Genomic DNA, 25,120 nt, shown 5'->3' on the forward strand with positions numbered 1-25,120 from the left:
AGTACTGAGGATCTTCAGTGGTCTGGAGCTTTGGGAGAAGGGAGAAGAACCAGCCCAAAACCTCCCTGCTGGGAATTGCACAAGAAGCATTCCAGCTGGGGGCAGGGGTCCGTGTGTCTCTGCTCTTTACACAGCTGAAGCTTAATTGGTACAAAGCTGCAGAGAAGGGTGCACTGTGCAGAGCTAGAGTGAAGTTAATCCATGCAGAAGAGCTGAGCAGAGGGAAGAAGTCTCCTAAATCCGTTCAGCTTCCCAGATTCCCTGCAGCCCCCGGCCGTGGTGGAGCCTGTCAGCCCCTGGGATGAAGCACCAAGCGGGGCAGGCTGCGTAGCAACTGCTTTGAGAAGTGGTAACAATTCCCAAGTGGGGCAGCAACAAAATCGATTTTTCTCCCCTTGAGCTTGGCAGCTCTCCAGGTGCCTGCTCTGGCACAATGAAGTGTGTGGCTGGGGAGGGAGGGAGGGACTTCGGGGTGATGTGGGGGGGTGTGCCACAAAGAGGCAGAAGTTTAATCACTGACCCGATCACACTGGATGGATTTATTTCTGGACTCAATTTCCCAGGAACTCTGCTATTCCACACGGGGGGAAAATGCCTCTGCTGAAGTTTCTCTAGCTCCAGTTTCGTGAATAAAGATCTGTGGCTTTGGAGTTACTCACAGCAGCTCTGTCACTACTGACTCATCCATCTGCTTCAGGAAAATGTTTGCTGTCCACTTGCTAGCTTTCCATTTCACAAAGCTAAAAGAGGATCAAATAAAAAAGGTAAGTTGCAGCATTAGCTGGTTGCTATTTTAAGAGCTGTATTACCCAGATACAGAGGGGTCTGCAGTGAGTAATGCAGACCATATAATGGCATTATCCACTAAAACCATTCAGCCAGATGGGGTAGGAGGTGTTTAGACCTTAAACCACCTGATGAGTGTGAAAATAGGTCTGGTTAGTGGTTTTCCCTGCACAGTTGTAAGTGCTCTCCCAATAATGGAGCAAATTCTCTGCACTAAGGGAAAGTGCTTAAGCTTTATTTGGCATGGTGTGGAACAGCCCAGAGGACAGAAAGGATGGCTCTGGCAGAGTTGCCTTGCAAATGTATCATGAGTGATGGGATTTCTCGAGCTGAGCAGGAATCAGGAGTCAGTCACGTAGCAGGGACAGGGAAAACCCCCGTGGTCTTTGGTCTGGGTCTCCTGAGATTCAGGAGAGATTTCCAACTGGTGTTGGAGTTCCTGTGCCTCCTCTCTGGTTATCCAAAACTGGCTAATCACTCTGATGTTTATAGGTGTGACCTTTAATTACAGTTGGAAAAGCTTGAGATGGCTCAGATCTGGAGCTATCAGTACTGGGAGTGAGCTGCCTAATGGTTGCTCTTCCCTAATCTACTTCCATGCCCTGCTGAAATGGGTTTTTGGGCTTATGTCCATCATGAGACCACGTGAGACCTGTGAGCTTCATGGGTCACAGGTCCTCTGCTTTGTGGACATGTCCCCTGCAGGTCCTCTGTATTCCTGGGGTCTTCACTGAGTGCTGCCAGGCTCCATCCTCTGGTTTCCCTGCCAGGGGCTGGAAAGGTAGGAGGTGGGGCTGTCTGTGGATGTGGTGGGAGATCCAAGGTCCTGGTGCTTGGATCTGCTTCCATCACTGAGCTCATCAGCAAAGGGAGCCAGCTCCAGGTTCTCCTGTCTGTGCTCGTTCCAAGGAGGACTTGTTCCATTAATTCTGTTTTGGAGAGGGGCATTCTGAGAGAGGTACTGGTATCTCAACAATCAGATGTCCCTGACTCAGTCCTAGCCCTTTTATCCCTAGGATTTAATGTGATCAGAAAAAGGCCTCACTGCCCCTCCCCTCTGTGAGGAGCTATCTCTTATCTAGACAGAACTATTTCTTCATTCTTTTTACTAAGAAAGAGAAACACCTTGTGGAGCAGTGCTTGCGTGTAGTGGGCTTTGCAGGGAAACATCCAGCTTGCAGTTGAGTGAGGACGGTGGAGACAAGGGAGCAGAGGAATTCTGGCAAACAGAATTTTGCTGCTCTGGCAAACAAAGCAGAGGAATTCTGGCAAAAAAAAAAATTCAAGGCTGCATCAAAAAAAAATCAAAAAGTTTTTCTGTAAGATGCAAACTAGCCCTTCCTGAAGGCAAGAAACCACATGCTCCTCAGACTTCTCTTACAGGTAGCCTAGGGTAGGATTTACAGAATAGAGCTGACTACTCCTTTTTTAGAAAGAAGGAATGTCTTCCCACCTTTCCCTCCCCAGGCTTATTTACTCTGTGGTGGCAAAGCCAAGAGCCTGCCTGCCATGAAAACAGAGCTGTTTCCATAAATGAGGCAAGGCCCTGCTCCTGTGCCATGGGAGGGGGGTAACCAGTTTGGTTTAGCACAGCCTGGCCATTCCTGTGTTTACCAGTAAATGGTTATGAGAGCAGGGCCTTGCTCAGGCTGTAAATCAGGCTGGAGAGCCAGCAGGATTTCCTGGGCTCTGCCTTATCTGGTTCCTTGGAAAGGACTGTCTGCTCCTCTGGTTTGTAGGTAAACAGGGTGGGGAATGCAGTGTCTGGGCAGCAGGGAGCTGGTGCATGTTCTCTGCAAACAGACATGGTAATTTTTATTACTCTTGAGAGCTTTTCCCCCCACAGGGGTTTCTGTCACAAGGCTATTTGGGTCTGTGTCAGAATTCATGAGTGCTGCATGTCTCCAGTCACTGTATTTTCTCCAAAAAACCAGTACAGGTGCATAGGCTAAGATGATGCATCCTACACAGTGGTGGAGCTTCAAAAAACCCTTGGAGAAAATCAAGTACTTGCACAAACAAGGGCTACAAATACAAATCTGAATAACAGCCTTTTCAAGGCACAGCTGTATCCAAAGGCAGCTGCTGCTCTGGGACAATTGTATGTTGTAATTTAACACTTTTTCCTCTCTTTCTGTGTGTGTTAAGTGAGTGCTGGAGTGACTTTCAGGATCCTGGCTCTTTCTGGTGGGTCATTGCTGACCATCAGTTTAAAATGGGACTGTGAATAGGTAATTAGTTTGTACCTCATTAAAACAGGTAGTAAAATAGTCCAAACTGCAGCAGAGACCAACTTATCTACAACCTGCATTGCCCTCTGTTTAAACAATGCAGCCTTCTAAATCCAACCGTGGTGGGACTTTGTGTCCTTCCAGCCCTCCAGACCTCCCTGTGTAAATGGCACTGATGAAATGCTCTGAGCAGATGCAGCACCACAACAGCACAGCCCAAGGTGCAAGAGCTGAGTGTCTGTAGCAGCAAAGCACTGGCAGCTGTCCCACTTCTCTCCTCTGGCCCCAAGTCCTGTGTGCTGGGGACCAGCAAACACCAATGACCCTTCAGCGGACACCCAGCTACTTGGAGCACACATTTATTATCGTGTTCATACAGCACCAAACTCTGGCTACCCAGTGGAAAAGCTTCTGGATGTTGACAAATTCTTTTTTTTTTTCCCTGTGTTAATCCTTTGTTGTACCCAGCTGTGTAGTTTCTAGGCCACACTGCTTATAGCCCTGCAGGTATGTGTCAGTCCCAGCAGTGTGTGGTCCTTAAGGAAAAAAAAAAAACCTGATGAAGCTGTCCATAAACACTGATTAACTTCTCTGCCAGGTTCTTCTCTATTCTTTTCTATTCAACTGCCTTCTATTTTGATGTATTCTGTGAGTTACAGACCTTTAACAAAGGGTATTGATTGCACCCAAAAAATGTGTTTTAGATGTAATCCTAGAATCACAAGAGAATGGAAAGCAGAGCTGGAGTGGGAAAAAGGCTTTGAGTTCCAGCCTGGCATGCCAACAAAGTTAATTGTCTGTGGAGTGAAGCAGTAGCTGAATAGATGTTTTTGGGTTGTGGCTGACATGCTTGGGTACTGATGGCATTTTCTGGAGCTGCCTCAGAGAGGTCAAACTCTCACCAGATTGACACACTTTGCAGTTCTAGCTCATTACATCTCTAGCAGGAGAGGATGGTGTGAAAACAGCTTGTCAGGGTCTCAGGCAAATCTCATGACTTACATAGATTGTCAAGTTACTGAGCCATCAGAGAAGATGGGCAGCTTTTGGGCAGTGATTCACCAAGGCTGCACTAAACATTTCCAAAGCAAAGTTTTTTGAGAAGAGTGAATGTCCTGATGATGACCTGGAGCTTGCTTGCACTGACAGTTGTGAGAACTTTGGCGCTGAGGTCGAAAATGTGTGGTGGTGTTTGAGGGTCCCAAGGATGAGGGAAGAGATGAGAATCTTGACTCCATGTTTCAGAAGGCTGATTTATTATTTTATGATATTATATTAAAAGAAAATGACCTACTAAAACTATACTAAAGAAAGAGAAAGGAGACATCAGAAGGTTAGACAAGAATGAATAATAAAAATCCCTGACAGACCAGAGTGTCTGACACAGCTGGACTGGGATTGGTCATTAAGTAAAAACAATTCACATGGAACCAATCAAACATGTACCTGTTGGTGAGCAACCTCCAAACCACATTCCAAGCAATCAGATAATTATTCTTTACATTTATTTTCTGAGGCTTCTCAGGAGAAAAATCCTGGCAAAAGGATTTTAATAAAATATGTCAGTGACAGAAAATGAAGCGAACGAGCAGCGCAAGGAGCCTGCATGGCTGAGTGCCACCTTCCCTCTCTGCAGGTGGACAGGTTCCTGCACCAGCTGCGCCTCTCTGATGATGTCCTGCAGGATGTGACAGCTCGTTTCCAGGCTGAGATGCTGAAGGGGCTGGCCAGGGACACCAACCCCACGGCAGCAGTGAAGATGCTGCCCTCGTTCGTGCGCTCGCTGCCCGATGGCTCAGGTGAGTCCCTGCTCAGCACTGCTGCTTCACAAGGGCAGCTGCTGCCAGCACCCCAGCACAGCACCCCAGACACACAGGGCAGCCAGAGACTCGGGGTTATTAATTGAGAAAGCACGTGTGTGTACTGATACTGAGCCTGGGGGAGTGCTGGCATGTTGGGGAAGATGAAACAGGAAAGCCTTATAAATATGATTGCCTGGCAAAAGATTTTGAGAATATAGAAACTGTAAGTGAGATTGAAATGAAAGCAAGCTTTGAGATACCTCAGTTACTGAACAACGGGAAAACAACGATGTAGCCAAACTGAAAGTAATCCCCTTTTGATGGAACAACACCCTCTGCTTGCAGACAGGCCCAAGGGTCAGAGCAGACCCTACAGCTTGGCAGAGGGGCCCAAAGAGGAGTTTTTACGGGTTTAAATGTAGCACAGTATGGTAATGTAGTGATTCTTATAGGCTGTGTGTAAATGCTATAGGATTTGTATCTTGTACTAGATTGGTTAGTGAGAATCAGAATATTCAACACAGAAGATTTATTATTGTAACGGGAAGCCTCGCTCTCTTACCCCTTTTACGCTCTTGCCCTTTTACTCTCTTACCCTTTTACTCTCTCACCCTCTCATCCTCTCTGCCCCTCTCTTCTCTCAGCCCTGCTCTGAGCTGTGCCTGGCAGCTCCCAGCAGGGCCCTGCCCCCAGGCCCTTTGCAATGAACCCCAAGTTCCTGACCTGGCTGCAGAGATCTCTGTCTCCGTCCATCCCGACCGTCCTACCCCCATAGCTCCTACACTGGCAGAGTGGTTTTTCCCTTGCACCTGGTGGATTTTGACCTAGAGCTGCTTGTTTGAGGAGAGGACCCGGGAAGTGCTCAGGAGCAGCTTCTCCCATCTGTTCTATAGTGCAGGCCGTGCTGCAGGAGCTGTGGCTGGACATGGCAAGGGCAGCCTCTACAGCCCAGAGCCTGCAGTGCACTCTGCTGGGGCTCTGCCATGTGTGGCCTGGCCTTGGAGCTGCAGCGAGGGCAGGATGCTGCAGTGAAACCCCTCAACCTGCCAAGGAACAGCAGCATGGCATCCTCAGAGCTGGGATCCACAAAGTCTGCACTGCTTCTGCTAATTCCCCAAAAAGTGATCCCTTCCTTGCCTTCTCCACTGGGAAAATCTGCTCCTGGATGGGGTCTACCAGGAGCTGCTCTGCTTCTTCAGCTGAGACTTGAACAGAGAAAGTGCAGTGGTGTCCTCTGGGAGGATGTGACATGAGATAGGAACTCCAAGCTCATCTTGTTTGGAGAAGCATGCACATCCAGAATAAAACTCCTCAGCTGGCTCCTGGCAGTGCAGCCTGACAGAAAATGGCATTTTTCCCACGTTTAACCAAGTTAATTTGTTCAGGATTCTGTGTCTCACCAAGATCAGCACTTGGTGTAAACTAGCTGTGCAGAAAATTGAAATGTTAGCTTTGTACCTTTCCACATGACTTTGTTCCCTCTGATGGTAATTTCCCTGCAATTAAATGAGGAATAACAGCTTTCATGGCATAAAAAAGATATTTGAAGGCAAGCTCCTTGAAACAAGGCATGTCTAAGAGAAATTATACACAAGCTGACTGGATGGAAGGGGGCACTCTTCCTTTGCTGCTAGCTTTGTCAAAGAGAAACAAGAACTTTTTTAACCCTTGCAGTCTCGGTGTCAGTCACTGCTCCTGAGGTCTCACAGGTCTCAGAAGCTGTTCTGGAACAGCAGGGAGCCCCTGAGCCCAGGAGACCTGGAAAATTGCATGTGGTGTCATCAGCAAGAGCTGATGTCCCCCAAGGCCAAGGCTGGATGGTGCTCTCCTGGCCTGTGTGGCCTTTCCTGTGTGCCAAGGACATGCTGCAGCATCAAGCTGGGCTGTATCCTTTTGACACACTGCCCACTCCAAGTATCACATTGATTTTTCTATTTTTGCCCTCTGGAAAAATCCTTGTTGGTTATTTTGCTGCCAGACTGGTTAAAACTTCCAGCAGGTTTAAACAGCTCAAACTTGGATGGTTATTCCCCCATTATTTATTATTATTATTATTATTATTATTATTATTATTATTATTATTATTATTATTATTGGCTTCTCCTTCTTCTCCTTCTTCTCCTTCTTCTCCTTCTTCTCCTTCTTCTCCTTCTTCTCCTTCTTTTTCCTTCTTTTCCTTCTTTTCCTTCTTTTCCTTCTTCTCCTTCTTCTCCTTCTTCTCCTTCTTCTCCTTCTTCTCCTTCTTCTCCTCCTCCTTCTTCTTTTATTACTATTATTATCTTAGAGGGTTTTTTTTGCTGCCCTCAGTGTTGCTGACTGAAATGACTCATATAGAGCATCTTTCAAGTTTAGGGATTAACAGTCTGACTAATGTCACAGTTTACTGAGTAACCCAATCTGCCTCCTCACCTTTGATAGCAGACCATGGTATTACAGGTAGAATTTCCTGCTTCCTTCCCTTTCAGGACCAGATTTAATAATGTTTGGACTGTGGAACAAAGATCATGCAGGGCTAGGCACATACCCCACTATGTTTTCCTTTTGGGAAGGGCATTTTCCTGTGTGAGGGAGAAACAAATTTTATTGTAGCAGTGAGGCCACGCTGTCCTTCCATCTGAGGTTTGCTGCTGGAGATGTGTGTGTCTGAGCAAGCCTCTGAAACCAAATGGTACTTTCACAGAAACACCAAAAGAAAAGGAAAAGGACTGTGTTGGTTCACTTTGGGTGGCAAATTGGCTTTTTCCCACTTGGAACCTGATTTCTGCACTAGAGCTGAGTCTAAACATATGTCTGCAAGTCCTGCATCCTCTACTGGATACAGGCAATGACCTCACATTCTGCTTGTGCCGCATTTCAGGTGATGGTTTTGCAGCCCCTTGGTTGGTTTGCAGCTGCTTAGGGCCTTTCCTGCTGCAAAGCTCATCCTTCTGCAGCCTGCAAGTGTGCTGCTGTGGAAGGAGCAGGGTGAACAACCCAAACTGCCAAATAAATTTGAATTAACTATTACATAGCAGGCTGAAAGGAGAGACCTGATAGCCTTGCTGAGGGTTTCCAGCTCTCAGTCCTTCTGACGCTCCCAGGCCCATCCAGGATCAGGATCTGCCATCATGGGGCAGCAGAGGCACCTTGTTGAGCCTTTGCTTTCTTTTTGTTAGGGTCAGGATTAAATGTGTGAGATGGTATTTCTTGTTCAGATTCAGATGTCAGTTAGTTCTTATTTATATTGCAGTTTTATAAACTGTGAGTTCTCCAGCACTTCACTCTAATAAACTGAAAAATGGAGACCTATCTAAATGGAGACCTATGTCTCTCTTTACAAGGCTTTTTAAGGATAAACTGTCTAATTAAAAAATGGCACTACAATTATTTTTACTTTTAACTTAAAAACTAACTATCTGTGGCCTGCAATGTGGAGTTTTTTATCTAATTGCATACTACCTAAACTTGTAAAGAAGAAGGCCTAGCTTCTGTTTTAAAACTTCTCTCTTGTTTTATGTATATTCTATCTTACTATATTCTAAAACTTCAAGCTCTGTTTTCAACTATGTGATATTACATACTTCTATTCAAAAATGGAGACCTATCTCTCTCTTTACAAGGCTTTTTAAGGATAAACTGTCTAATTAAGAAATGACACTTCAATTATTTTTACTTTTAACTTAATAACTAACTTATGTGGCCCGCAATGTGGATTTTTTTTTTCTAATTACATAATACTGCTTAAACTTGTGAAGAAGAAGGACTAGCTTCTGTTTTAAAACTTCTATCTTGTTTTATGTATATTCTATCTTGTTTTATATATATTCTATCTTGTTTTATATATCTTACTATATTCTAAAACTTTAAACTCTAAGTTTTCTACTATGTGATATTACACATTTCTATTCAAACTACACACCAATGATTTCAGTCCTATCATTTAATTTTGGAAGTCTTCTCTATACAGCCATAGGTTAAATGTAGTGTTCTTTTGGGGTCAGTGCTTGTCAGCACACAAAGTCTCAAATTGTCAGCAGCCAGGGTTTGTGGCCATGCCCAGTGATGGTGGTCCCCTGTGTTGCAGAGAAGGGGGAGTTCCTTGCTGTGGACCTGGGGGGCTCCCAGTTCCGTGCCCACCAGGTGAAGGTGTTTGATGATGGGAAGCAGAGCAGCCAGCTGGAGAGCAAGTTCTACCCCACACCCAAGGAGGTCACCCAGGGCAATGGAGCTGAGGTAGGGCACTGATGCTGCTGCTGTCACTGTCATATTTTGGGAAAAATCCTCTTCACCAGGATTTCTTCTCCTGGGAAGATGAGAAGCCTCAGCTTCTCCATGTTTTGCTGCTCTGGAATGTGGTCTAGAGATTGTTTATCCAAACATGTGAATTATTTTAACTTAATGACCAATCACCATCAGCTGTGTTGGACTCTGAGGAGTCAGTCACGAGCTTTCATTATCATTCTTATTAAACCTTCTGATATATCCTTTCTTTATCTTTAGGATAGTTTTAGTATAGCATTCTATGATATGATGTAATACGATGTGATATATAATATAATATAATATAATATAATATAATATAATATAATATAATATAATATAATATAATATAATATAATATAATATAATATAATATAATATAATATAATATATCAGCCTTCTGAGAACATAGAGTCAGATTCTCATCTCTCACCTCGTCCTAGAAACCCTCACAAACACCACACTGTGCTGCTGCTGCTGTGCCTGCCTGTGGGACATTGCCCAACTGTCCTCTCTTCTTGTGCAGCTCTTTGATTACATTGCTGACTGTCTGTCAGACTTCATGGAGACCAAAAACCTGAAGCAGAAGAAGTTGCCTCTTGGCTTTACGTTTTCTTTTCCATGCAAACAGACCAAGCTGGATGAGGTGAGATGCATAAGAAATGCTCTTGTCAAGCTGAGCTCCTTGCAGAGTCTGGAGCAGCTGTTGAGTGCAGGTGCTGCCCTGTGGCTTTTATCTGGGGTCATGTTTGCATAGCTCTCTGAAGAAGGCATGGATGACTTTTAGTATTTAACTCAACCTGACTATCCTTCAGTGATTCATTTCTCATCTCAAGGCATCACCACCTTTAATCAAAAGCTATTCTGTTGCTCAGTCAGTGCCCAATTCCACAGGAACCATGTGCCCCTGTATTAACACTGTTAGAAACAGATGTGCACTTCTGTGTCTTGAAATATTTTTATTGTTTTATTCACTCTCAGTTTCTTGGTTTTTTTTTAATTTTTTATTTTTTACAGTTGATTCTGAATAGGAAATACCTGTAGCTGAGCTGCTTGAGACACCTCTTGGGGAAACAAAGGGCTGGTTGCAATTATTTTGTGTTCTCTCATTCTAGCTTCTCTTATTTCTAGGGGTCTGTGCTTTGGGCTCCAGTCCTGCAAACGCTTTTTGCTTAATGCTATTAGACTGTGATCAGCATAGGAAAGCCACATGTGCTTTAAATGAAGCACAGGGAGACACATTTACAGAATTGGGACTTTATGACTGTACCTTTTTGGCTGTGTTGGTACTGACAGGCACCCCAAGGTAAGATGTAACTTGACTTACATGTTGGTACAGTAATAGGAGCCTCTTTGAGCCAGGTCCCATGAGCTCTTGGGGATCTGTTACTCACCCAAGATAGCAGCTACCTTTGGAGGCATAAAATCAGCAAGATGGCTTCTGTTGCAGTGTTGGAAACAAAAAGGTTTAATAAAAGGCAAAATAACAAACAGAGAAAAACCGAGCCAGGTGCAGGAGGTTCTTACTCCTGGTAAAACACCTCACAAAAGTGATTGGTTTCTTTGTTCTCTTCCTTTTCTAGTGAATTTCCCAGGTGGGATTTTTTGGCTCCTGTCCAATTGGCTCTCCTTAAGTTTGAGGTGAAGTCCCCCAGGTCCTATGAGGTGGCTTTTTACCTGATTGAGGAGAGAAACTTCTGGGCTTATTTCCCTTTTAAGGGGACAAAGGATAGTTTTGTCACTCCTCAACAGGGGGGCACATTCCTATAGGTACTGATAGGCACCCCAAGGTAAGATGTTCTACTCTGACTTATTTTGGCTGAGTTTTAATCATGGACTTCTCCACACACTTCAGTCTTGACTGGCTTTGTGGTTTGTGTGCTAAACTTTGTGTGCTTTTGGGTCACTGCACTGTTTCTTTTCAGGGGGTTCTCCTTGAGTGGACAAAGCACTTCAGGGTCCGAGGAGTCCAGGGCACAGACGTGGTCAGCTCCCTGCACAGGGCCCTCCAGAAGCACCAGGCAAGTCTTGGACCTGCAGGAGCAGAGAATGTCCTCCTGGGAATCCATCTCTTGGTGTGTGGGTTCCTTTGGGAGCTGTCAGAATCCTTCAGGGACGGGCAGTAGCAAGTGCCCAGCATGCCTGCACATCTGGCAGATCTGTGTCTCTCTCACAGCTGTAATTCAGACTGCCCAGATAACACAAGGGCAGCTGCACCCTGAGCCCAGGCTGTGACACCTCACCAGAATGGCCCCACTGTCTCAGCCCAAGGGAGCCTCTGGTGAAACTGCAGGGTGAGTGTCTTGGTTTGGAAAGCCAGGAGTCTGCTAAGGAAGGCAGGAGCCTCCCCTGAAATGGAGAATGTGAACCCTCCCCACCCCTCTGAATTGCTATGAATTTTAAATTAAGGGGCTCTCAGGCAAAAATATGGGAGCAGGAATAACAGTTCTTTAATAGGGAAAGGGAAAAAAATAAAAGGATAAAATAAACATGCAGTGCACTAGAACAACAGTGCCAGAGTCAGAACCCAACCTGACACCCTGTGGGTCAGGGTGTTGGTGGCAGTCCCATTGGAAATGTGGCTGCAGCCCTCCTGCAGTGTCAGGGGTGGTTCTGCTGGAGCAGGGGGTCCTGTAGAGAAGGATGGATTCTGCCTCTGAAGATCCAGTGGAAGGAGAGACAGCTGCTGTTCCTCTGGGGAATCCCGTGGAGAAAGCCGTGCTGGTGTCTCAAAACCTCTGGATTATATCTGGGTAGCAATGCTTGGCTCCTCCCTCTGGGCAGAGCATCTCCCAATGGGATGTTACAGTTCTTATCAGCCATGCAGGGACATTCAATAGCTGTTATCAGCAGATGTCCCCTCCCAGGGAGGTGTGAATGTGGTCACTCAAAGAGAGAGATCAGGCAAACTGCCCACTTGACAAAGGTAATCTGCCATACAGATGGGAATGGAAAACATCTTGCATTGCAATCTGGAACAGTGAGATATAAAACACTCAATAATTTCACACACTGTGTTTCACAACCTGGCCCATGGGATGAGGGTTGGTAGGAGGAAACTGCCATCTCAAATTGGCACACCTAACCCCAGCAGGGCTTGCCTATCCCCTTCAGTCTGCACGATGGAGCCATTGATGGCAAGTTTTAAGGTCAGCAGTAAGACATGATTAAATCTGCCCTTGAACTAGCATACAGCCTTTCAATAACACTGTGTTTTAATATTTTGGAAAGCCTTGCCTTTCATGTTTGGTAACACCAGCCAAGAAAAACAAAGCATCTTTCCATATCTTGATGACTTCATAGCAAAGAGGAAACTGCGCAGCCTCAATGGAAGGACTTTCTGCTTGAGTGTGGTATTGCTGCACAGCTGTAGCTGCATTTCTATGTGTTTCTGAACCACCTGGTGGGCTCTGCTCAGGTGGTAGAGGATGTTGTCCTTTCACACAGCCTGTAAGCACAGTATCACAACACTCACACCAATAATGTGTCACTTTTCTGGCAAATGAGGTGGGTTGGGGAAAAACAAATCCTTCAAACAAAGAGGTTGGCAAAACACTTGAGAATTCAGAGATATTTGTAACCTTACAGGGCTGTGGGAAGAGTGTTGTAAGAGGAAGTAGTGTCTTCCAACCAAGGAGTTTTCCTGAATGAGGCCTTCAAAGTGCAACCAGGGAATATGTCTGCATGCTGGTGCTTTATCACAGAGGAGGCTTTCTGAGCTTTTCTCCCTGTTAATCACCCATCTTTATGCTCTTAGGACATAGATGTTGATGTTTTGGCACTGGTCAATGACACGGTGGGAACCATGATGACTTGTGGATACGATGACCAGCGCTGTGAAGTTGGACTCATTATTGGTATTTTTTTCTGTTCACCATGAAAGGTTTTTTTCCCTCTCATTTGTTGAATTACTACAAATCTGAAGTAGGAAGGAGTTTCACAATAGAGGAAAGAGCAGAAAGAAAATGGGAAAAAACAATGGTTGGATTTTCAAGCCTGGCTGCCTTCTGTAAAGCAGCTGTTTTTATGCTGATCACATTGCCATCAAATACCACAGTCCCCATTTTGTCTGGGCTCAGTTGTGACCAGCATACTAAACTTTTCTGCTGACTGTATAGAAAATTACTGTGTCTGTCCAGAGAAAGCTGAATTCCCCTCACGTCTGGTAGTTAGTCCCAGCTATGCTTTCCACAGTTTCTCCATTTCATGCACTATGATGCCTTTTATTGGGCACACAGAAGTACATTTGAAAGAGAAAAAAATGTTTTTAAACAAGTCAAACCTTAGAATAATTTCAGGTTTTTTCCATTCACTGTGAAATGATGATTTCATGGGTGCAGGTGGCCTATATGAGCATCCTGTGCCACAGGGTTATGTGTTTGTGTTTTCTTCCAAAGGCAATATACTGACTTATTCCCAAACAAAAAGCACACATGGAACAAACAGTGGTTTGTCCAATACCCACAGGGACTGGCACCAACGCCTGCTACATGGAGGAGATGAGGCACATCAGCCTGGTGGAGGGGGATGAGGGCAGGATGTGCATTAACACCGAGTGGGGCGCCTTCGGGGACGACGGTGCTTTGGATGATCTCCGCACGGAGTTCGATCGGGAGCTGGATCTGGGATCTCTCAACCCTGGAAAACAGCTGTAAGTGATTCCCTGTCTGAGTTCCCAGAGTGCTTTTCCAGTGTTTGCCCCCTTGGAACAGGAATTATGTTAAGTGAACCTGAGACGACTTGGTGCTGGTTCTGTGTAATCCAGATCTTTCCCTTCTGGAGAGGCTGAGTCCCTTTCACAGCTCCCTGCTGCAGGCTGTTGTGGTGTGATTTCATGGTTTACCTCAGAACCTCGGGTCCCTCCCCTGAAGATTCCCTCCCAGGTGTGTCAGTCTCCTCTCTTTTCCCCACCCTGACCCCTGCTGAGCACTGCCTATCAATCCTGGAATTCCACAGCGTTGAGTGATTGGGCAGATTGAAAGGATGCCCTCTACCCCTGGGGGGCATTGGGCCATCCAAGTGTCCTTTGTCCCTTTGTCCCTCCCCTCCTGTACCTGCTTGGTGGTTCCCTACCCCTTCCCTGCCCCTCTCCCCGGGGTAAAAGATCACCCAACCACATGGTTGGGTGCAGTTGCTGCATTCAGAGGCCTGTGGGCCAGAATAAAGCTCTGGATCCAAACCCTCCATCAGAACCGATTCCTTTCCTTCACCATCACCTCAAAGCTTCTCCACCAGAGGGAAACCTGAGGAAACCTGTTATGGGGGGAAGCTCCATCCCAGCACCACCAGAGCTCCTGCAGGCCTGGACTTGTCCCAAGTGCCCAGACACAACATCCAGCCAGCCAAAAGTGTCTGTGGGGTGAAACACCACACACCCAGCCAGCCAAAAGTGTCTGTGGGGTGAAACACCACACACCCAGCCAGCCAAAAGTGTCTGTGGGGTGAAACACCACACACCCAGCCAGCCAAAAGTGTCTGTGGGGTGAAACACCACAGTGCCGCTGTTTGGTTCAGTGCCAAGGGCCAGACAAGCCCAGGCACATCCTGTACAATATTGGTAAATTCCAATATAACAGGCCAAGAGATTGCTGCTATAGCTGCCCATGTGTTGCTAAATCCAGGTGGTTGCTGTGCTATGATGCTGTGGAGGGCTAAAGAGAGGAGCTGGTGAACACCTCCTGATTCCTTCCTGTGCTCCATTCCAGGTTTGAGAAGATGATCAGCAGCCTGTATTTGGGGGAACTTGTGAGACTCATTCTCCTTAAAATGACAAAGGAAGGTCTGCTCTTCAATGGGAAAGTGTCAACAGCTCTGCTTACTAAGGGCAAGATTGAAATGAAACACGTGTCTGCAATGGAAAAGTAAGAACTTGCAATACACTCTTTGAGAGTAGCCACTCTCAAAGTTAGTCTTTCACTAGCACAGCAGCAATAATGAAAGTGTAGTTAAAATCTGTGAGTGCTGGGAACAATTCTGAACAGTTCAGCTTGAGTTTGCTTTTGCCCAGGAAAAAAGTTGACCTTTCTGTAAGTGGGAATTGGTGTAAGATAGTTTTAGCAAAGTGCCACAGTCGCAAGTGTGTTGGTAAACATCACAGGTTGTTCAAATAACCTCTTTGGAGACCTGAGTGTGTGGGATGACTGCTGCAGTTTTCAGCCTCTCTGATGTGGGAATACTGGGGCTGTGGAGATGCAGTACAGATTATAAAACAGCTAATGGATGACTGCATGGAAAACTGGGAAGCTGGTCCTCATTGTCACTCCAGGAATTATTTTCTTTGTTGTACTGAGTAAAGCTGTATATCTGTCCTTGTGCTCTCTTTCTTTGGGCTGTTTTATCCCTTTCTCTTCTTGACTAATTGATTGGTGTCACCAAATGCTGAACCCCAGGAAGTTCAGCATTTGAACTCTCTCCCCTGGGTACTTCTGGGAATGCTGTGGGAAGCACATTGCTGGTTTATGGGAATCAATTGTGATACTGTCTGATGGGTTGTGTCGTGGTCTCCTCTCATTTCTTTTTGAGCCAAGGTATTGATTTGTATGTTTTTGCATTTGGTGATGTATTCTTTTGTTTTGGGGATAGGTACAAGGAAGGCCTGAGCAACACAAGAGAGATCCTTACAGAGCTGAAGCTGTTTCCCTCTGAGGAGGACTGTGTTGCTGTTCAGCACGTCTGCACCATCGTCTCCTTCCGCTCGGCCAACCTGTGCGCCGCCGCCCTGGCAGCCATCCTGACCCGCCTCAGGGACAACAAAAAGCTGCTGAGGATGAGAACCACTGTTGGGATTGATGGGGGACTCTACAAAACACACCCCAAGTGAGTAACAAAGAGGATTTGATAATGGCTAATAGCCTCCATCTGCACGTGTGTGTGGCTTTTCAGAGAAGTGCCGGTTTTGCTTCAGCTTTGGGGTGAGGTCTAAGTGGCTTCGGTATTGCAAAGATGTCCCAGGAGCTTTAGAATTTGGGGTTGCGTGGGAGCTGAGGGTGTTTAGCCTGGAGAAAAGGAGACACAGAGGTGAGCTTATCACTCTACAACTCCCTGAAAGGTGGCTCAGGTGGGGTTGGGCTCTCTCTCCAGGCAGCACTGACAGAACCAGAGGACAGAGTCTCAAGCTACACCAAGGGATATATAGGTTGGATATTAGGAAAAAATTTTCATAGAGAGAGTGATAAAGTTCTGGAATGGTCTGCCCAGGGATGTGGTGCAGTCCCCATCCCTGGGTGTGTTTAACAAAGCCTGGATGTGGCACTGGGTGCCAGGGTTTAGTTGAGGGGTTGGGGCTGGGTTGGACTCGATGATCTTGAAGGTCTCTTCCAACCTCATCATTCTGTGAATTCTGTGAGACATGACACCTGGAATAATGGTGTTGGAGGGAATGCAGCTGATTTCTCAACTGACTCCTGGGCCCCTAGGACACTTGCAGTTCACTATGGGTTTTTTCCTTCCTTCCTTCCTTCCTTCCTTCCTTCCTTCCTTCCTTCCTTCCTTCCTTCCTTCCTTCCTTCCTTCCTTCCTTCCTTCCTTCCTTCCTTCCTTCCTTCCTTCCTTCCTTCCTTCCTTCCTTCCTTCCTTCCTTCCTTCCTTCCTTCCTTTCCTTCCTTTCCTTCCTTTCCTTCCTTCCTTCCTTCCTTCCTTCCTTCCTTCCTTCCTTCCTTCCTTCCTTCCTTCCTTCCTTCCTTCCTTCCTTCCTTCCTTCCTTCCTTTCCTTCCTTTCCTTCCTTTCCTTCCTTTCCTTCCTTTCCTTCCTTTCCTTCCTTTCCTTCCTTTCCTCCCTCCCTTCCCTCCCTTCCCTTCCTTCCCTTTCTCCCTTTACTACTTCCCTGTTTTTCCACCTGTGCTTTCCCAAACCGGAAACCTCCTCCAACCATTCCCCCAAACTGGCTGAAGGTCTGATTGCAGCCAGAGATGAAGTAAACTGTCATGGTGTGATTTCATGGTTTACCTCAGAACCTCGGGTCCCTCCCCTGAAGATTCCCTCCCAGGTGTGTCAGTCTCCTCTCCTTTCCCCTCCCAGCACTGTCTGTCAGTCCTGGCATTCCAGAGGGGCCTCGAGTGATTGGCAGATTCAAAGGATGCCCTCTACCCCTGGGGGGGCATTGGGCCATCCAGGTGTCCTTTGTCCCTTTGTCCCTCCCCTCCTGTACCTGCTTGGTGGCTCCCTACCCCTTCCCTGCCCCTCTCCCCGGGGTAAAAGATCACCCAACCACATGGTTTGGGAGTTCTGTTGGAGCTGGTGCTGGATCCAGAGGCCTGTGGGCCAGAATAAAGCTCTGGATCCAAACCCTCCATCAGAACCGATTCCTTTCCTTCACCATCACCTCAAAGCTTCTCCACCAGAGGGAAACCTGAGGAGCAGCCCCTGTTATGGGGGGAAGCTCCGTCCCAGCACCACCAGAGCTCCTGCAGGCCTGGACTTGTCCCCAAGTGCCCAGACACAACACCCAGGCAGCCAAAAGTGTCTCTGGGGTGAAACACCACACACCCAGGCAGCCAAAAGTGTCTGTGGGGTGAAAACATTGTGACGGTGCTCGCAGGGGTCCCAGGATGAGGGAAGAGACGAGGATCTGACTCCATGTTTCAGAAGGATCGACTTATTATTTTATGATATATATTATATTAAAACTATACTAAAATAATAGAAGAAAGGATTTCATCAGAAGGCTGGCTAAGAATAGAAATGGAATGGAATGATAACAAAAGCTTGTGTCTCGGACAGAGAGTCTGAGCCAGCTGACTGTGATTGGCCATTAATTAGAAACAACCACATGAGACCAATCACAGATCCACCTGTTGCATTCCACAGCAGCAGATAACCATTGGTTACATTTTGTTCCCGAGGCTTCTCAACTTCTCAAGAGAAAAAATCCTCAGGAAAGGACTTTTCAGAAAATATCATAGCTACAAAACACCACAGTGCTGCTATTTGGTTCAGCAGCAGGGTCAGACAAGCCAAGGCACGTCCTGCACACAGTATTGGTGACACCAATAGTAAACCATGCCCCAAAGGCCTGTGAGAGGCTCAAGGAGGAACTCTGTGTCCCTGCCAGGTACGCCAAGCGCCTGCACAAGGTGGTGAGGAGGCTGGTGCCCACGTGTGACGTGCGGTTCCTGCTGTCGCAGAGCGGCAGCGGCCGCGGGGCCGCCGTGGTCACGGCGGTGGCACACAGGCTGGCAGCCCAGCGCCGGCGCCTCGACGCCGCCCTCGCCCCCTTCCTGCTGCCCCCCAGCATCCTGCAGGAGGTGAGGGACAGCATGAGGGCTGAGCTGGAGTATGGGCTGAAGAGGGAGACGCAAGCCCAGGCCACGGTGAAGATGCTGCCCACGTACGTGTGCGGGATGCCGGATGGAACAGGTGAGGTTGGCTCATGAGCACCTGGAGGCGGGGCAGGAAAGCTGCTTCTCTGTTTTTGGTGGGAAGGGGTATGCTAATTAATTTGGCACAGGCCAGGGGGATTTATGTTGCCCAACTGGTGCTTCCTGCTGTGTTATCTGTTATCTTCAGCCCCATGCTGGTAGGCTTGATGGGATAAATGCCATAGGGAACAGAGTGCTGTCATTGGTATGTTGTTCTGACTGGCAAACGTGCTAGGAGGAGCACCAAAATGAAATAACTTTCTTCTCCTTCAGAGAAAGGAAAGTTCCTTGCCCTTGACCTTGGTGGCACAAATTTCAGGGTTCTGTTGGTCAAAATCAAAAGCGGGAGAAGAAGATCAGTGCAAATGTATAACAAAATCTTTGCCATTCCTTTGGAGATCATGCAAGGGACAGGAGAAGAGGTAATCTGAAATGAATGTTTAACTGATGCAGCCAAGGTCCATTGTATGGGGTTACTTGTGATATTTCTATGCCTCTTCTTTCCTTCCAGCTCTTTGACCATATTGTCCAGTGCATAGCAGAATTTCTGGAGTATATGGGGATAAAGGGTGCTCGGCTTCCTCTGGGTTTCACCTTCTCCTTCCCCTGCAGGCAAACCAGCATTGACAAGGTAAGAGCTGTAGCAGCTCTGCATCTGCTTGGTAAATGACATCATTTTGGGCAAGGCTGACTTGTTGGTTTAGAGAATTTATTACTTTGCTTTGCAAATGAGTTGTGTGTTTCATGAGAAAATTATCATCCCATGTTATCCACCTGCCTATGGGGGCAGAACTTTCACTTCTTGTCTCTGGTAAGTGCTGGACATGAGCTTGTTTTTGTTCTATAAAGACTAAGCCCTCATGACAGCAAAATGAAGTGCATATTTTTAATAACCCAGCAACCTCCTTATGCTGCCTTAACTCTTCAGTGGCAAGAGATAACAAATGGCTCCTTCTGCTTGCTCAGCTACAATCCCAGGTTGTTTTCCAAGCTGTACTGCACAGCTCTGACTGTGTAACTTCTGCACCACATTAGCTTTTTTTGCTGAGTGGCGGTGGACAGACCTGAACTTACTTGTTCAATTTGGAGCTGGCTTTTTGACAGATATCTTTTATCTTATCTGAAAAGATTTATGGATTTCCAAGAGAGGCAGAGGATGTTGTGCTGCTTAGTTCTAGTCAAATATATAAGATATTGGGGAAATGAGAGACTGCTATTTTATTGAATGTTTTTATGTCCAGGTGGGGTTCACAATAGCTTCTAAACCTGGAAGTTAGTCTGCTCTGTCTCAATTTTCAGCTCACTGTTGAGAGTATAGCAATAGGACTTGGCCTTTTGTGGAAACATGAATTCATGTGCCTTCTGAACCCACAGCTTAGCATTTAGGTCTTGACAAATGATTAGGAAGCAAATTCCACAGTACTGATGGCAAACTGAGTGAGACACATCTATATCATGTGTCCCATGATATGTTGCTCTGTGTGTTTGGTCTTCTACTGTTCTAGAGCTTGAGGGTGTTTCTTAATAGCAGCTTTTTCTCCCAGTTGTCTTCTATGTTTTTTTTTTTTTTTCCTTTGGACAGACAGTCCAGAGCCACTTAGGAGGTGTAAAGCTAATTACTTCATGTAACCTGGAAAACAACTTCTGTCAGGCCAGGTTGTTGTCTGAAAAGAAATAAATTAGTGTTGCCTGGAGCTGTGGGATCATATCAAATGTCCTTCAGGAAACCACCCAAAAATTAACAATAGATTCATTGATGTTTGATGGGTGTTTGATGATTTACAGCAAAATTGTTTTCCAAATGAGTTTTAGAAGGTACTGAGTGCAATGCCTTGACAAAAAGCTGAGTAAACTTGGAGCCACTGCCACCAGCAGTGGAGTAACAAAGATACACGAGCACAGCCTGCACTAGACACCCACAGTAACCTGTCCAGGGAAATATGTTATTTGGGAAAAGAAAAAAAGCATTGGGGTGGGAGGCAAGAAAAAGCTGATGCTTGCAATGTACAGTCTGCTCTTTGTCTTCACTCGTGGCTTTCTTTCTCTTCTGTTTCAGGGAACACTTGTGGGATGGACAAAAGGATTCAAGGCAACAGACTGTGAGGGGGAAGATGTTGTTGATATGCTAAGAGAGGCCATCAGGAGAAGAAATGTGAGCTGTTTTTTCTGCTCATGTTGGTGTATTTAATGCACCCTCCCTCTGGCATTCCACTGCTGATTGTGACTTGTGTTTTAGGAGTTTGACTTGGACATTGTAGCAGTGGTGAATGACACTGTTGGGACCATGATGACTTGTGGCTATGAGGATCCAAACTGTGAAATTGGCCTTATTGCAGGTACAGTGGTGGTCAAGTGGCCACTGTGAGAAGGAAGCACCTATGTAAAGCTGGGCTTTGGCATCTCTAAACCAGCACCTTTTATCTGAGTTTTGATATATTTGTGTATATATATATATATATATATATATTAGTATATATTGATATATTAGTATATATTTATATATATTAGTATATATTGATATATATTAGTATATATTGATATATTAGTGTATATATATTGATATATTAGTACATATATATTGATATATTAGTATATGTATATTGATATATTAGTTGCTTGGGGTTCTTGGCAGATTTGTGTGGTACTCAGCAGGAAACTTAACAACATCTGTAGCAGATAAGTTCCTGAACCTGTTGGATTTTTGATCATCTCTCTGATGGTGCCTAACAAGTGTATGCAGGGTAAAAGAGTACAAGCAGATAGAGCATCAATTCTTGTTTTGACAAATCCATGCATAGTTACTGTGTAGCCAGGTCATAGACCATGGAACAAGCAAATGTTTTTAAAAATCGGAATGAATTCTTGTTGGGCTTTTTAGATGATTCCCCCAATATGTTCCTCCAAGTTTTGATCCAGAAGTATATCTAAGCATAGAATCACAGAATGGCCTTGAAATTTGAGATGAGGCAAAGAGAACTTAAGATGAGCACTGCAATCATCTTCCATAAGTTTCTGGCACTGCTTCACTTTTCCAGCTGAAGTCTTGTCATTTCTTTCCTTCTAGGAACAGGCACCAATGTTTGCTACATGGAGGACATGAAAAACATAGAAATAGTGGAAGGGAATGAAGGAAAAATGTGCATTAATACAGAATGGGGAGCATTTGGTGACAATGGCTGCATTGACCACATCAGGACAAAATATGACAGAGAAGTAGATGAAGGCTCCCTAAACCCAGGGAAACAGAGGTAAACGTGGTGGTCCTGATGCCAAGAGCCTGATGAAGTCAGTCTTCAAGAGACACTGGCTGCTTTTTAAATGTGCTTAATGAATGAATGAATAATCAGAAAGGAAATTTTAATATTGCATTTCTTTTGTTGCTTGGTAAGTAACCTAGATATCAAGAAAAAAAAAAAAAAGAAAAAACCAAAGATGTACATTGTTACCACAGCACTGTTTTCATCTTAAAGCATTACCAAACAGTGCAGCTTTTAAGATTTCCCTACAAAGTCTAGGTCATGCTTTGTTCCTACTTTTAGGGTGATTTTCAGACTCAAGCTTGTTGGGTAAAGACAGCATTGATTAGATGTGACTCACTGGTGAATGCATGGGGGACAGGCAGGAGTTTCACTTCAGTGTGGACTCTGGCTTTAACACTATATTCTGTTTAATATTGCAAAGGTTTTTTTCTACTTCTGTTACCATTTGGCATAGGTAAATATATTGTAATTAGTATTTGCACTTGAAGTCTCTGCAAAAGATTTTTTATGATTGAAAAATGGAGTTTCATGGCTATTGCTCTGCAAGCTTGGACCGTTTTTTTTGAGTTCACAGGGCATGTACATACCACTCATGCTAAACAGAGCTATCTCCTTAAATGAACATTTTTATTCCTCTTTTGACCCAACAGGTATGAAAAAATGACCAGTGGAATGTACCTAGGTGAAATAGTAAGGCAAATTTTGATTGACTTAACCAAACAAGGACTGCTGTTCAGAGGACACATTTCGGAATCACTCAGGAAAAGAGGCATCTTTGAAACAAAATTCCTGTCTCAGATTGAGAGGTAAAGTTGTTAGATTTACGTGGTTTAAATCCTTAAAGTCTTCTGAGACACCTAGAACACAGTCTTTTGAAAGTGTGTGGAGCCCTTTCCTTCAAGAAGTGGATTAAGTCAATTACAGTTTTCTTTGTGCATTCCCCACCTCCAGAATAAAAATTAAAAACAAGAACCTGGGGAAGTTACAGAATTATTGTTGTAATTATATGAATTATCATTTCCTGTCCACACAACTGGGTTATCTTGGATGCCTTAGCCATCAAGCTAAGTGTTTCTTGTGTGACTTAAAATAGCATTTATTTAAGAAAGCAAGAAGTCAGTGATACACGAATATGTGCATACCTATATATCTGTATGATTACAATGGTCCCTAGGCTATTTGAAACCCTTTCTGCTGTGGAAAGCCTTGAAAGGAGGGTCTCAGGAAAGTAACAGTCCTGTGGCTGATCTGGGTCTGCTTCCCTATGGCTTTGGGGTTAGGTGGATAATTACTGCTCGTGCCTTCTGGAGATGCAGCCTAACATGGCAAAGGGCATGGCAGGAGCAGCTTTTCCGTCTGAATTCAGACAGAAACCAGCCTTGAGAGAACTGGGGGGTGTTAGAGCTGAGGTGGCCCCATTTCCTTTGGCCCAGAGCTGTGTGAGCTGTGGGGCTGTCCCTGAATGCTGCTCTGTGTGTCCCTGCAGTGACCGGCTGGCCCTGCTGCAGGTGCGGCGCATCCTGCAGCAGCTGGGGCTGGACAGCACCTGTGAGGACAGCATCATCGTCAAGGAGGTGTGTGCAGCTGTGTCCACAAGGGCTGCCCGGCTCTGTGGGGCAGGGCTGGCTGCTGTTGTGGAGAAGAAGAGGCAGAACCGAGGTGTGGAGCGCCTGCAGATCACTGTTGGAGTGGATGGGACGCTGTACAAGCTCCATCCGCAGTGAGTGCCTTGGTGCCACTTCCCTCTGCTGTTTGCTTGTTTTCACTGTGAGAACATACCTGTGCCAGCTTTCTGCTGAGATGATTAAAAACCTGAGAGGGGGGAAGGATCTAACACATTTCACTGCATTTTGTCATTTCCCTTTCCTAGCCAGAGGATCAAAAATTGTAAAGTCAGCTCCAGTTACCACTGGGAGGCTCTTTTCTCTGGGATGTTGAATGAACCTAATACTTATTAAATTTCCCAGTGTTTTGGTAGATTTCTACAATATCTGAGTCTCCCAGATGGAAAGCTGTTTGAGTTTTTGGAGTTGGGTCAGTATTCTGTGAGCAAGGCCTAGAAGCAGTAATGCTTTTGAGTTGGGAGAAGAGAACCTCCTTCATGATCTCTGAAGATGTGGGCAGTGTGTGGCATCATGCTGAACAAAAGTCAAGTGGAGGAATAAAAATTACAAATTTCTGTACACAATCAGATATTCCATCTTTCATGAATAGGAGAAAAAGCAAAAGAAAGCAATGGCTGAGGTTCCTTGCTTATAGGTGAATACAAAAAGATCAGAAAGCAGCTGCTAAAACGTTCTGTTCTTCTCTCCCTTCCCTTTCAGTTTTTCTAGGATCCTGCAGGAAACAGTGAAGGAGCTGGCCCCTCAGTGTGATGTGACTTTCATGCTTTCTGAAGATGGGAGTGGGAAGGGAGCTGCCCTCATTACTGCAGTTGCAAAAAGATTGCACAATGTTGGACAGAAGTAGAAATGAGAGGTCAAGTAACCTCAGCCCTGGCAGGCGTGTGCAGCAGGGGTTTGCTGGGTGGGGATTCCACACAGCTTTGCCTACACCAGCACACAGGTGGCTTTTACTGGGGGAGCAGCTGGTTTTCACCAACCAGGATTGTGGGTTTTTGGTAACTTGGGTCTGGTGTTTCTGCTCCCCACTGGAATCATGTCTTGGCATGGCACGGCCTACTCAGTTCTGTACTTCCTGCAATGCATCTCCAATGTACGTGGGAGAGTGAAAACAAAACAAACAAAATCAACCCAAATTTGTCTTTTTACAACGTCTTAATTAAGCTTCTGCACCAGAAATGAGTTTATCACCAGTTTCTTAGGGTTTGTGTGCTTAGTTTTGTCTTGTCCTGGCTCAAAGAATATTGAGATTCTGATGTTGCATCTTATCTAGTGGACGTATTTGTTCAATGCTTCACAGATTTTACAATAAATTTGGAGGTGAATTAAATGAATGGACTGTGGTCAGTGATGGTCCCCCTGCTGCTGCACTGGTTGCAGGTGTAATGCAACACTTCCCTGAGGACAGGAGGCATGTTTAATTGATGAATGTAAAGGAAAAAAAAATGTGATTGCACAGAAGATCAATTTGTGACTCAGCTGCACTGACATATTTTGACACATAAAGCTAAACTGCATGGATTCTGACTGTGACTGATTCTTTGGATCCTGAAGGAAACAGAGAATGTGGGAGGAGCTACAGAGTCTGCAAAGTCTGTGTCAGGGCTACACAGAGGGTTTCAAACAGGCCACCAAAATAGTGTGTAGAGGGAAAAAAAAATCACCTACATTTCTGAAAGTCTCCTCTTTGTTTTCCCTCTGTTATCTTCTTGCATGTTCCTGGGAGAATTGTTTCCATTTTGTGCAAAGGAAGTTTGTCCTTGGTTTTCATTTTCTGTTGCCTGCTGCTCTGCCTGTTTGTAAATAAATCTGTGTTGTTGTGA

At 45.5% G+C, this 25,120-nt stretch overlaps 1 protein-coding gene across 1 annotated transcript; it reads left to right on the plus strand.

The window, feature by feature from the left end:
- Positions 1-534: 534 nt before the first annotated feature.
- LOC118688348 (hexokinase HKDC1-like) lies at positions 535-25,120 on the plus strand. The gene is made up of 18 exons (XM_036385855.2): positions 535-764; positions 4,654-4,816; positions 8,883-9,031; positions 9,585-9,704; positions 10,984-11,079; positions 12,816-12,915; positions 13,526-13,709; positions 14,764-14,919; positions 15,641-15,874; positions 18,109-18,413; positions 18,689-18,837; positions 18,927-19,046; positions 20,472-20,567; positions 20,652-20,751; positions 21,480-21,663; positions 22,326-22,481; positions 23,162-23,395; positions 24,000-25,120. Exons 1-18 carry the CDS (start codon positions 702-704, stop codon positions 24,142-24,144), a joined length of 2,754 nt encoding a protein of 917 aa, XP_036241748.1. The 5' UTR covers positions 535-701; the 3' UTR covers positions 24,145-25,120.

This window comes from Molothrus ater, chromosome 8 (genome assembly GCF_012460135.2).
Source record: "Molothrus ater isolate BHLD 08-10-18 breed brown headed cowbird chromosome 8, BPBGC_Mater_1.1, whole genome shotgun sequence".
NCBI lineage: Eukaryota > Metazoa > Chordata > Aves > Passeriformes > Icteridae > Molothrus > Molothrus ater.